Raw genomic sequence first — 14,903 nt, 5'->3', positions numbered from 1 at the left:
GACACAACTAAATACTGCAGTAATCACGCCAATATACAAACACGGCAAAAGAAACGATACTCAGAACTACAGACCAACAGCTACACTACCAGTCATCTCAAAAATTCTAGAAAAAATAACACACATCAGACTACAGAACTACTTACAGAAGTACAACATCATCTCACAAAACCAATACGGCTTTCAGAAAACAAAAAGCACCATTACTTTATTAGAAGACATCGCCGACACAATAAACAAAGCTCTCGACAAAAACAAGTACGCCGTCCTTATAATACTGGACCTAACCAAAGCATTTGACACACTTGAAAATGACATACTACTCACCAAATTATACCCAATAGGTATAAGAGGAACACTGCATACATGGTTCAAGAACTACCTCTCAAACAGAACACAAGTAACAAAAATAGGTACATGTCACAGTCGGAGTATACAAGTAAAACACGGTGTACCTCAAGGTGCCGTATTATCACCCACTCTATTCAAAATATACATTAACGATGTTCATAACATATCCATAAGAAGTCAAATATTTTAATACGCAGATGACACTGCACTACTAGCAATCCACACTGACATTAACACAGCTCTCTGCAAAGCACAACAAGACCTAAACGAAATCACAACATACTTCCACCAAAACGCAATTCTAATCAACGGCGCCAAAACACAGATGTTGATAATACACAACCCAAGAATCATACGCCCCGCATCACTATCGATACATTGTCACACATACCGCTGCATTAACAACAAAAATACCTGCCAATGTTCCGAAATCAAACCTGTAACACACGCAAAATACCTCGGTCTCTATATAGATTCCCACCTTAAATGAACAAAACATATAGAATACCTACACACCAAACTCCGGATCATCGCAGCAAAACTCTTCCAAGTTAAAGACATTATTCCATCCAACATAAAAAAACTTCTATATCACGGTATCTGCGGAGCCGTCCGCAGATACGGAATAACAGTCTATACAAATACAACAAACAGCCACCTAACAAAATTAGAAACACTACACAGGAAAATCGTGTCAGCAGTGATCTGGACACCTTACACGCAACAACCAATATCCGACAAGCACATGGCGATACACAGAATTCTGAGCATTAAAAACCTGAAACACTACATGACATTAACAAGGAATTACTTGAACATCATCTATCGAAACAACAGAGACACATATCGTTTAACACGACCTACACCAAATCTCTACATCCCCACACCCCTCAACAACTCATACGGTTCTTTTGTGAGATCACATCAGATACCTCCCCAACTCAACCACCTACCAAGAAAGTTAAAACACAGAACATTAAAATACAGAACATTAAAAAAAAACTCTGGAAAATATACCAACAAAGTTAAGAAACCATTAACGCTAATATACACATCATAAATCACTAGCATCCAATGCCTACATCCCATACATAAACAGTAGCAACAACACAAATAGTGAAGGCTAAATCCCACTCTCTTCATAAAAGCTAACCCAAGCTTCAAAGTAGGAGGGATTAACTTGCCTCACTAATCTACAAGTAATCCTTATAAGCAAATGCAGAAATTTGTATGTATAAGCATTCTTTCTCAAACTTAAAAAAATAAAATGAAACAAAATAAAATTAAAATAAAATAAAAAAATAAAAAATTATACAAAAAATTCTGTATAATCTTCATTGTTAATATTAGAAGAGCATGTGTTGTAAATACATAATATAAAGGCAAAAAAGCATTAGTAAAAATTTTAATTGGAATTCAATGTAGGAATTGCAGCACTTAGTGCTGAACTCTGTAAAATTATAAGATGCAATGTCACACAAGATGTTTATTGTATGTATAAATATTTTAGCAATCAATACAAAAAAAAAATTGTATTTTTAAATTCATGCTATTTCTGTGAACAAAGAATAGTTATGGTGCAATAAAACAATAGAATAGAACTAACTGCGTTAATAGTGCAAATGAACTAAACACGATATTTATTCAATGTTTTTAATTTTCAGGGAAACTTCTTTTCATGGCTTTATTTCATCACGAAGATAGTTGAGTTTTCAGATACCGTGAGTATATACACTAGTTGATTAATGTTTTTACGCAGCACAAATTTTGATTTATCATGCTCGTTTCGTATCCTCTTATCTTCTATGAACACACTAGATTTTACTTTAAATGCAAGTCAGTGAAGTACAATAAATTATTCGTCTCTGTGGCCTTGAAGTGAACAAATTGTACACACCCTTTACACATGAAACTGCGTTCTTTTGGTATATTAATAAAAGAAAAATAAAAGTATGTTAAACAAATGCAAATCGATTCTTACCGTAGCATATAAATTCAAGTAGTACTAGCTTGATTTATGATGAAACATTAAACTGGTTAAGATTCTTTCCAAAAATAAAATAAAAAAAAATAAAACAAAATAATGATGACGATTATATACACTGCTTGGAAGGAATCAACGGACACCACAAAGTGTAAGGAACAAAGTGCCATGGTGCCCGTCTTAATAAGATGTAGGACCTCGTTTTGCTGCAATGACCGCAGCAATTCTATGATAAATAATTTCCATATTATAGGACAATAGCGCTCAATGAGAATTTTGGATCATTCTTAGAAATATAATGAGGTCCTGGGCTGTTGGGGAGCGCACGTTCCTGGATCTCACCTGACACTCCACTGCATCCCACATATGTTCAATAGGTTTGAGATCAGGGCTCTGTGGATTCCTTTCAAGTGTGGTCGTGTTCATGTCCACAAACACCACGCACTTACAGCAGCAGAAGCAGACGCATCAGCTTATGACTCGCGCATTGTCTTGATGAAAGAGATGGTCACTGTTACAAAGAGATGCTCTTCTTTGCATCAGTGAAATCGACGCTGCATGTTGGCTGGCGTAATGTAGGGTTAACATGTTTCTCTCCTACCCATGCTGTGAGCTTCCGTTCTGGGTGTTTTGGGGCGGATTCGTATGTCAGTCAATGCCAGAAACTCCACGTTCAAAGTGTTTGCCGAGGAATAGCAGGTTGCTTATTTATTCTTCGTAGCATCCTACGAGCAGGTTCGGTGAGTGTGGTGGTCGTTAAGTGCGGGTAGCACTTGAGCTTGACTCCCTGTGCTTCCATCTCAGTATGGTGTCACTGATTGTTGACCTGGAATGGCCCAATTTTTCAGCAGTCTGCCGAACTGATGGGCCTGCAACATGATATCCTATCTCAGCGCGCGCATCTTTCAAATTCCATCAGTTTCCTTCTGGCAGCCATTTCACCCGGATACAGTTGTACTGTCTAGGGAACATATTCCTCCAATTTATACCAGCTACAAACACGTGAGTTGTTACATGGCACAATGTGCCCTGTCTATGAGGTGTCCGTTGATTTGTTTCCAAGCAGTGTATGTGGATTGAATATTTAATCAGTTCAGTTACTTTTTTAAAGTGATACTCAATGTTTAACACGTTAATTTATCAAGCAACAAAAGCTGCTTTAAGAAATGAAACCCCAAGCGAAATGCTTATGGTTAAGTATTTAGGTATAAAAGATTTGCAGTGGCTACACTTGCTTAATTCCGATGACACTGGAGTAGAGCTTTTTTATTCTGTTAAGGAATTTATCTACTAAGTGTTCCAGGTAAGATTTATGCAAGCATACTTGAAAAGAGGTTGAGAAAGATTGTGGAAGAGAATCTTGGAGAAAAACAAGCTGGATTCAGGCCAAATAGAGGTTGCCAAGATCAGATTTTCACTTTAAAACAAATAATTGAAATATCATGGGAATCTGATAAGGATCTGTACCTGAGTTTTGTAGATCTGGAAAAGGCATACAACAAGATCAGGACATAATGTATATTTAAGTTGTAAGTCGGAAGTTAGAACTGAAGGAACTACAGGAAATACAGGAAAATTATAAAGAACTTAGACTCACTCTGGTAGTGTGTTTCTTAGACTACTCTAAAGCTTTTGACTCTGTTTGATGTAAAATCAGGAGTAAGACAAGGAGGCACACTATTTACACGCTTATTCATCATATTTGGTTCTTTTGTTAGAACTTTAATTTTTCATTTTCATATGCTTAAATTGGGACATCCTGTTATTTTATTAGCTTTCAGGGATTGTTCGTTTACTGCGCCCTATGATATATATATATATATATATATATATACACACACACACACACACACACACTGTTCATAATTATTCTGAAGTATTTAAATTTCATTACTTGTTTCAGTAGTTTTCCATTTAGTACTAATTTTATCTGATTAGTTCTTTTGCAATTATAATTGTTTTTTTATTTCTTTGTTTGTGGTTAAAACTGCAGCACATAATTGCTTTTGGACATCATCTTCGTTTTCTACAAGTAAATATAAGTAAATCTGCAGATGATTCATCATCTGCAAATCCAAACAAATTTAAAATTTCTTTTTTTTTTTAATTTTTATTCAATTCAATTTCTGTTCCTTATATTCTGCTATTATCTTCTACATGATTATGTTAAATAAACATGTACTTAGGGAATCACCTTCTCTGATGACTTTCCTTATAGAGATTTTTTGTGAATATATTTCTCATCATCTCAGTTATTTGCAGTTAATTTCCAGAACCTGTTTTAAGCACTATCAGCTTGTGAAAGGGCTCACTGTTTTAATTTTCAATATCTCATCCATTGCCTGCAGGTTTTCTTTCGCTTTTGTTATATGACATCCTGAATTATATTAATCTGTCGGTTCTTAAAATTTCGACCTTCTTATAGCTAATGTAAATTGACCTATATTCGGCTTCTTTATACAGTTCTCTTCGAATATCTGTCTTATTTCTATCAGTTTTCATGATCCACCCATATTTCTAGATTTCTTCATTTAACTTCAGCACTGTTATTTTTTGTTCCTCTTCATATTTCGCAAAAATAATTATATTATGTGAAAAGTGTAAATTATTTATTTTTGGAACTTGAATTAAAATTTCCTTATGTCATCCTCTATGACATCAGTTGTTCATCCCTCAAAAGTATGATAAAGATGCTGAGGAATATTGGATCTCCTTGTCTCGTGCCTATTGTTGTCCAGAACCATCTGTCTGTCTCCAAAGTTTCTAACAGCAGCCTCTGCGTGGTTATTGGTGTTCTGTGCTATCGAATTCATTCTGAAAGTCGACAAAACAAGCATGAGTATTTATATTTTTAAGTCGACTTCTCTCCTCAATTATTCTTAACATTAATATGTAGAGCTCAACACTGATGTCTTTTATGAATCCTCATGTCGTCTTCTAGTTATCTTCCATTAATTTCCTTATTCGATCTCTTAATACCAGTGCTTTTCCCATATGGGGAAACGCCTCACAATTTCGTTTCTCAGCATCTTTTTTACCTCTCTGCTTGTTAATAGTATTTCCTTCAGCCTTCAGTTCATTAACTAACATATTTTGCACTTAATTTTCTCCTGTGTCTTATGAAACTCTGAGAAGTATTTTGCCCTCTTGTTATTTCTTCTTAGTTCGTCAAGATTTCAAGAATTTCATCTTTTGTTGTTCATCTATACTTTAGGCTCCATTTTTGGTTAATGTTCAAGATTATGTTTGCACATCTTGTTCTCATTTCAATATACTGTTTATGTATTACCTAGTGCTGTTGTTCTAATCACTTTGATTTGTACCTACTAATCGCCTTCATCAATTCATTGCATTTTCTTCTAAAAAACGTTTTGATGTCTCTTGAGAGATCGACTTCTCCTTCGTGTCCTTTCCCTCTCTAAAACTGCGTTTTCGATTACACTCTTGATTTCAAACACCGCTTTGTTATTTCAAGTTTCCAGTTCCTTTTCTAAAATGAATTTCTATTTTTCCTCGGAACTTCCCTTGTCAGTTGCTTGCTTTATTCCCCTTTCTCTCTCTCTCACACACACAGACATTATGTCAGAAAGTATGCTTTCAGTTGTCGTTTGAATATCAACTTAATACTGGATTAAGTTGATATTCAAAATGGAATCGAAAAATGGAATATGTGATAATCTACGATTATCAGAGATTCCATTTTCCGATTCCATGGAAAATAAAAGACAAAAAAAAGATATTACAATATGAAGCAGATTCACTGAACAATGAAAACCTTCATAAATAATTTGATCAAGAATGCAATTTCTGATCATATCGTACTATTTATTACAAAAAGAGAATTGTAAATTACCTGACATACATATCAGAGACTGAATTATAAATCTTAATGCAAATGTAAGTAAACGCAGTCTCTTAAAATAAGAATTATGCGGACGTTTAATAACTAGAAAAAATAACCCACATTATTGATATAACTGAGCAGTATAACTGTTTTTCTAAAACAGTCTCTTAGGAACGAGATTACTGTCGTCTGAGAAGTCTTGTACGGACACACAATCCTTTTCAATTCTCTGAATGTACTTCAGTAAGATACGGGTAGGCAACAGCCTTCGTTAAATGTTTCGCTCAACTGCTGCATACACAAAGTGTTGTGTGTCCGTACAAGACTTCTCAGACGACAGTAATCTCGTTCCTAAGAGACTGCTTTAGAAAAACAGTCTCTAGGATTGGCAGTGGGGTGCCTATACGGAAAATTAAGTTTCTAATTCAATTGTCAGTGTGTATACTTTCATACTAAATGATAACGATTAAAGATTTACCTAATACATATTTATTAATTTTATACGCAATTTGACTGTTTACTGTGCTTTAGTTGTTGAAAATGTGATAAATAAATATATATATATATATATAATATATCTTATTTTCTGAAATCGATTTGTTATATTTGTGCTTTAATATATTTATTTATCTTTTTTATAGGCTTTCTTCATTCTTAGGAAGAAATTTAGCCATGTAACTCAGTTACATGTTGTTCATCATACTCTTACATTCCTAATAAGTTGGCTTGGAACTAAATATGTTAATGGTATATTTCATATTTACATAATTAGTAAATTTGATAACAAATTTCTATAGCTTCATTCTATAGGTTCATAAAAATAAATAAATATATCTACACACACACACACACACACACACACACACACACACACACACACACACACACACACACACACACACACACACACACACACACACACACACACACACACACACACACACACACACACACAGTGCGGCGATAATTAAAGAGCAGGTATTAAGGGTCCTGTAGCGAAAAAAATTATCAGACGAAATTCAGCCAAACGTTTGGTTTAGAGAAGTTAAAAAATAGTACAGCATTCTGCCACAAGGGGATATACCAGTATTTTGCCACCAGTTTGTTCTGACCATGTTCTTAGCTCGAAAGAGTAATCTATGCATGGCTGTGGAAGATCTTATGGAGTAACGAGTAAGATGTTTGTCTGAAAGTATAATTAACTCACAAAATTGCCGAATTTGGTCTGACAAAAACTCTCACGTTTTCCATCAGACCCTTTGCACTTACTGAAAGTCACAGTGTGGTGTGGATTCACTGCATCGTTTACTATCGGTCCGTACTTTATCGAAGGCTAGAGAACAGAGATATGAGTGTCCATTGAGCTCAACAGATGACATCAATGGCAATCGTATATTAAAATGATGATAGTATGAAAGAACTTGACATTATTAGCATCCAGGAATGTGTTAGCAGAGCTAATCTCAGGTGGTATGGTCACTTAAAGAGAATGGGAGAGAAAAGATTAGCAAAACAAGTGTTCTCTGCCAGTTTGGAAGGTAAAAGACCCAGAGGAACACCAAGATATAGGTGGACTGATACAGTAAAAAGTGCGTTAAAAGACAGCAATATAAGATATGATGTTGTTCGAGTCTTGACAATTAACAGATTGATTTGTAGGAAAAGTGTAGATAGGAAGTTAGTAGTGTTTATGTTTCTCATGTAGAATTATTATATTCTGTACACCACTTGAAGGTATATATCAGGAATTTGATGATGATGATGACGACTTTTTCGAAGAATTTCGCCCAACAACACCAGTGACCTGTACCGTCTCTTCTGTTAGGTATCAAGAGATGTTGTACAACTTTATTGTTCCTCGACTGCAACAGCGAAGATCCCAAAGTCCACCATATTCATGCAGCATGGGGCACCAACTCAGACTGGATTGCCGGCAGAGCGAATGTTACGACCCTTCACAGAATAAAGAGTGATTAGTCGTGCATTTTAAACAACGTGGCCACCTAATTCCCCTGATCTCAACTTCTGTTACTTTTGGTTGTGGGACCATCAGAAACGCGTGGTGTATGAAGGACATGTTCCTGATTTAGCAATCTTGAAAGACAGAATAACGCAGCATGTGAGGCAAATCAAGGCAGATCTGTTGCGTTCTGTATATATATATATATATATATATATATATATATATATATATATTGCTCACATCAGTCCCGACATCACACCCATGAGATTGATAGCAGTAACCAACACTATTTTACCCTATTGATTTCTTTCCCATTTAGCTGCAGAAGTGATAGCTGAGATTAAAAAAAGTTGTTTCAAAATTCACTACTATGGGGAGCTCTGTATGTCAAAAATTATTCCTTATATATTTTTATATTTTGCTTATCTCTATCTTTAAAATATCATTAATGTCTTAAATAAACTGGAGTAAAAATGTCAGGGATTTAATACTAGGCGTACTCCTTAATAAAATAGGCGAAATAGCCATACATATTAATAAAAATACACTTATTTAAACGATGATTAATAAGACCTTTCTTTGGAAGGACGGTGATACTGTCTCAAATACAGAACAACAAGATGCACGATTCAACGTAGGAACGTATATAATATTCAAACAGCCTTTATATGACTAACATATTAAGCACACGCAAGTTACGACTGCAAGATAAGGACTGGAAAACTGGTCAGTTGCAATGCTAGAAGCATATAAAATAAATAAATAACCTGAGAAGTGGTAACATTCATGCCGTTTTGTTTTGTTTTTTCACAGATAAAAATTTTAATTAAATAACATCAGATTTAAATTTATACAGTGAAAAGTATAAGGTGCTTTTCAATGTATCAATCCATCTACATTTCGGTGTTGATTAACATATTTACTTATGGTCATTTCCCTGTCTCCTGCCATAGAACACTTGTTTTGCTAATCTTTCCTCTCCCATTCTGTTTAAGTGACCATACCACCTGAGGTTAGCTCAAATAACACATTCCTGAATGCTAACAATAGCAAGTATTTTCCTAATATTCTGATTTTTAATGTGATACTGCGATTGATATAAATTGTTCACTACATTAATCTTTATATAACTAAGATGAAAAGCCAAACGGCTATTTTTTCTGGCGAAGTGAATTAAATTAAGGGGGATAAAAATCCCTTATTATTTTCCAGCCAGTATGCGAAACTCTAAGATCGAAAACTACGATCTAATAGTTTCATGCCGAAGAACTATCAGCGAATCCAAGCGTAAGTGACCACTTGGTAGTACAACACCAAGGCAATTCGAAGCAAAGGTAGAGCAAGTTCCTCCCTATCCAAAATAATAAGGGATATTTATCCCTTTAATTTACATTAATCTTTCTCAGCGCTCTCATTTCTGAAGCCTCCTGTCTTTGACCAACTGTTTTATTTTTAACCCAGCTCTCAGATCCATAAGTTTAAATTGATTTGAACACCGTCTTGTATGGATTTAATATATTTTAATATATTGTTTGACTAATTTCTTTCTTATTCCATATACATTTATTCAGCAGACTTCCAATACCTACCAGCTTTACTAATTATGTTGTCTATTTCCATATTTAATACACCATCTTCACTAAAAGTGTGCCTAAACAGCTGAAATGGTTTTAGTTGTTCTATTGTTTCACCATTCAGGATACAGTTGATGTTTTCAATGTTTCTGCCCATTTTCAATTTCATCGTTTTTGCCTTGTTATTACTGATTTACATACCAAAATTATTGCAACAGTTTTGCAATTTAGCCAAGGAATCTTGCAGGCTTTTACTATATTTATTCGGAAGTATAGCATTATCTGCATAAATTAAAGAGCTAACATCACCAATTTAGATATCAGATTTAATACCACTGTCCTTTATAATGTGATCCATATAGATAATTAATAACAGTGGAGATAATATACACCCCTATCTCATTCCTGATTTTACTTCAATCTTCCTGTACTTCCTTCAGTTTCTAGCTGACTAGGTACAGCTTAAATAATGACTATGTATTGCTTGATGTTATCTCCAATTTATACCATATAACTGTAGCGTTTTGAAGATGTTTTTCTTGGCACCTTGACATATACTTTTTCCAGATCTACAAAACTTAAATACAGTTCTTTGCTATATGCCCATGACTTCTCAACTGTTTGTCGTAAAGTGAAACGCTGATTCTGACAACGTATTTTTGCCCTGAATCCAACTTATTCTTCACCAAGCTTCCCTTCCAAATTTGTGTCAGCCGTTTCTCCAGTATACTTGCTTAAATATTACCAGGAACCCTCAGGTTTTTTTTTTCTCTGCATAAACTCTGATTTCTTCGAGGAAACACTCTACTTGCTTAGGCCAGATACCATTTTTTTCGGAACCAGTCAAAGGAAAGGTTCCATTTATCAGTCACAACAATCGAACATTCTTTCTCCTGGTAGCCTAGCGATACGGAAGAAAACTCCGTTTCTACTGATCTACAGAAACAACGTGCAGTAGTTTTGTAATTTAAAATATCTACCTCTGTTCTGCATTATTTCCTCTTTCGCCTTATTTTAAAAAGTCATATTTTATAATCAATAATTAAATTGTGCGTAAAATATTTACTAGTCCATAGGTACTTCTGATAAACTTCAGCTTTGAATTTACTATTATGTATAAAAATCATAACGTTTGCTTTATGTATTTTTTTTTCAGGTGGCAGTGGTGGCATGTGCCTTTTACTGAATAGTCTTGTGCATTCCTTTATGTACACGTATTATGCATTAGCAGCGATAGGACCTCACATGCGGAAGTATCTGTGGTGGAAGAAACATCTCACTAAGTTACAGATGGTAAGTAATGATCAACAGTTTCTTTAAAGCAAAATAGCAAAATATTTCATCGTAATAATCTTCGCTTTATTGAGCAATTTAAAGCGCAGTATTTAAGAAACATATATATACAGTATTTAATACAGGCATTCATTTGAAATAATACTAACGTTCTATTATGAAATTATGCTAACATATTATTTAAAGTGATTAATATGAGGAATATGGCAAATGAATTTATTAAATCTTGATGGTGGTTGGATATGACAAGAACAATCGTTCAATATCAGCTTTCAAGCATTCCTTTATAATAATCTTTAAGCCATCATTTTAAATAATATGATGAAACTGAAGTAAATCGTTAATTGTTATAATTAGAGTTCGTTGTCTAAAAGAAGTTCTCTACACCGTGTACTTAGGTATGTAAATTGGATAAAATACGGTTCTTCACATATTCTTCAATAAAGTCAAGCATTATTCTTACACCACAGCGATAATATACTTAGTTACTTACTTACGTATCCTCTCACATCCTGCTGAACGCATGACCTCAATCATTGTTCTCCATCCGATTCTTTTCACTATTTTTTTTTTCTTAGTCTTGTTTCAGAATTTTCCAATCTGTTTCATCTCTGATTCAATTTCTCTCCTCCAGATAGTCCATTGGCGTGCCCTTCTTCATTTTGGGTTCCATAATCTGGTGAACTTTGCATTATCGTTATCTGTGTTTCTGTTTGTATTTCCTATTCACTTCTAGTTTCTTTTTTGTTATTTCTGTTCTGATGTATAAAGAAATCCATTTATGTAAAGCTGCAATTTATTTAAATTCCTTTTGGTTAATCTCCATATTACGGGTCCTTTATAGAACTGTCTTCACCATTTGTGTTCAAAAGTCTTACGTTTGTCAATATGTTTATTTTTATTTATTGTTTTATTTGTTGTGTGTTTTGTGTTGTACTGAAGGTAATTTGGACTTTTTGTAGTCCATTTTTATGTCCTTTTCTCTTCCTCCTTTAGTGCCCACCACTAGCCCAATATTATCAAAGGATACGCAGTCAACGAGACTAAAATTACAATAGCTTCCAGAACTAGGACAGTCACGTGCGAGAAAGACCATAGTGGATCTCTGTACAGTGATGTTTAGTGGTGATTAATGACAGGCGGATAGGGCAGTGCACGAAACTTCATGCAGAACCGAACTATAAAAAATTTGGAATGTTGAAAATTTTAGCCTCCAGACTGAGCGAACTTCATTCCCTGGACAGTCAATGAATCCGGAACAAGAGATCCTACTTACACATTTTGAGCAGAATGGTTACAAAAAAATTACTAAGCGTCTGAAAAAAATGAACAATCCCTCACCTCGGACTTGATTATAATCAGAATATTTTTCAAGCCTCTGAACAAAGTCTCCAGTTTCCTCAGACAAATCAAGGATTACCTGGACACGGTCTCCTTTGCAGATGTCTATATTATCCCCTATTTACTCTTATGTGAAATCCGGTATTTTGGAAAAACAGGAAAGACTACCATTACCAGAAGAAAAGAACATAAAAATAGATTCGGTATGGACAAAAAAAGTGAACTAACCGAAATGCTAAAGTAGAGAAATTATAAGAAAATTAAAAATTACAAAAGTGCAAAAGATACTACGAAAAATCATTACAGGGATTAATTTAATTTTGTTTCCCAACTTATGACATTGTAGAACAGTGAGATCAGCATCGGTTCCCAACCGGTGGTAAGCGTACCCGGGAGGGTAGGCGTTATTGACTTTAGAAGTTATTGACGCATTATTAGTTCAGTTATTAACTGAATATAAGTAAGTGCGTTACATTAAGATAGGCACTGAACAAAAGTGTCAGTATTTAAAAACAGCTATATATAGGAACGCATTTCATTAATCACTTGAATGTTTTGTATTGGTTAATTTCTCCTTTATTCAGTTTATACTTTTGTACAATTATTCTGAACAAATTTTCAAATAAGTGCTAAGATGTTTAGGATGGTATATTCAGAGTTCATTGCAGTGTCTCTATATTTAATGGTAGCTAAAATGCGTATTAATTTATCCAGATCTTGTTTGATATTATATTTGCCCAATAGATTCCAGTAATCTTCGATTTATGGCTTATGTTCCAAATCTTGTTCCAAAAGAAACAAGCTATGTGATTACACAGAACATAATAGTACAATCATGCATTACACAAACCCGTTGGACTGTAGTAAAAATGACTGTGTAATTCTGCATAAACTCGTACGCACGGTCCTATCCGTCCGTCATCAATAACCATGAAACATCACCATAGAGAGTCCCTGTCGCTTTCCTTGCACGCAGCTGTTTTTAATCTTTTAATTTGGAAGCCACTGCATTTATAGTGTCTGCTGAATGTGTATCTTAAAATTGAAATGCATAATGTCAGCTTGAGCTAGGGAAACGTTAGGTTGAATATACTAAATTTAATTATTCTATCCATCCCATCCATATTCGAGGCCCGCCTTTCCTAATTGGGTTGTGGGGGCAGCAGCAGCAAGAAGGACTTCCAATGGTCACGATCCTCCACCACCAAGCTCAAGTATTCTGGTGGAACTCACAGACGTGTCCACCCAAGGTTTTGGATGTAATCTATCCATCGGGTCCTTGGCCTTCCGCGTGGCCTCCCACCCTCTGGCATGGCAAAGAGTGCCTGCTGGGTGAGCCTCTCTTGTGGCATTCTGACCAGGTTCCCGTAACATCGAGAACTGTGATCTCTCAACACGTAGAAGGCAGAAGTTGAGTATATTTAATTATTAAATTTCGTTATTTCATTCGATACGTGGTTTATTCCAAAACATTGCAAAATGAATATGTCATCATAAAAATGGAGATGACATAATTTATTTGTTCATCGTCATTGCATATTGATATCTCTTCATTCCATATAGCGATATCGCATCGATTCCTCCTCCTTTGGAGGAATCGAATCGTGGTGAAGTGTTAGATATCCCTAAGAGCACATTTTTTGGAGTTCAGATGGTTTTCTATCTGGGACACTCACCATTTCTAGATGTTTCATGTCCTTGATATCCTGGTAGGCGCTCCTATGACAATTGGAACTGTTGTTCCTTTCTTACTCCAAAGTCATTGAATTTGAATCTCCAGATCCCTATACTTGGTCAGTTGTTCATGATCCTTTTTTTCTTCTGCTGTGCTATTCCCCTGGTATTCATATTTCACGCATATTGTTGGTCGAGTACAGTGAAGTCTGGCATATTATGATCAAGATGCCTATCTTCCTGGATTTTAAACTCCATAATACCTTCGAATTTTTATTTTCAAGAACCTTTACAGCTGTGTATATTTCATTATACACAGCTGTAAATTTTCCACTTAATCAATTGGGAAACCATACTTCTTACACAAGCTCCACTGTTTTGCTTTTGCTACTCGATCATGGTTTTAGTCTTTACGAGCGATCTTGCTCCAAGTTCTAATTAGATGGTCTATTGTCTGTTCTTTATCTCTGCATAGTCAGCATTTACTATCGTTACAATCTCTTCAATCTTATACTTGATTGTATACCTTTCTAGTGTTTACTCTTGAGCTACAACTATCAGATCTGTTTCTTTCTTGATGATACATTGCTGAAGTCATTGTCAATATAAGCGACTGTCAATTTTGCCTTCAATATCCTTCAAATATGCAGGGCTTTATTTCTCAAACCTTATGAAAAAGGAAACGATTTTTTCTTAAACTATTTCCTGATTCATCTTCATTTCACAATATATGGCGAAGTGACAAACGACTCAAGAGTTTTCAGTCTCTTATTAAGACATATAAGAATGAGGAAAATATCTTCTTTCTAAGAATGTCTTCTTAGGCATTACACAGCTCACTAGTGAATTAGAATTAACAAACAACAACCACTATGAGAT

General features: G+C 34.8%; 1 protein-coding gene across 4 annotated transcripts in view; it reads left to right on the top strand.

The window, feature by feature from the left end:
- Positions 1–14,903, top strand: part of LOC150093066 (very long chain fatty acid elongase 7-like) — a 45,269-nt gene that overhangs the window by 19,040 nt on the left and 11,326 nt on the right. For all 4 annotated transcript variants that reach the window (XM_090413790.1, XM_090413792.1, XM_090413789.1 and 1 more), the window contains exons 5-7: positions 2,016–2,072; positions 6,821–6,926; positions 10,873–11,009. In XM_090413790.1, the coding sequence (XP_090269916.1) occupies positions 2,016–2,072; positions 6,821–6,926; positions 10,873–11,009 (300 nt within the window). The remainder of the gene's footprint in view (positions 1–2,015; positions 2,073–6,820; positions 6,927–10,872; positions 11,010–14,903) is intronic.

This window comes from Typopeltis vanoorti, chromosome 24 (assembly GCF_054136105.1).
Source record: "Typopeltis vanoorti isolate ZY-2024b chromosome 24, IOZ_Tvanoo_1.0, whole genome shotgun sequence".
Classification (NCBI taxonomy): domain Eukaryota; kingdom Metazoa; phylum Arthropoda; class Arachnida; order Uropygi; family Thelyphonidae; genus Typopeltis; species Typopeltis vanoorti.
The sequence above is the reverse complement of the archived record's forward strand: the minus strand, read 5'-3'. Positions and strand labels throughout refer to the sequence as shown.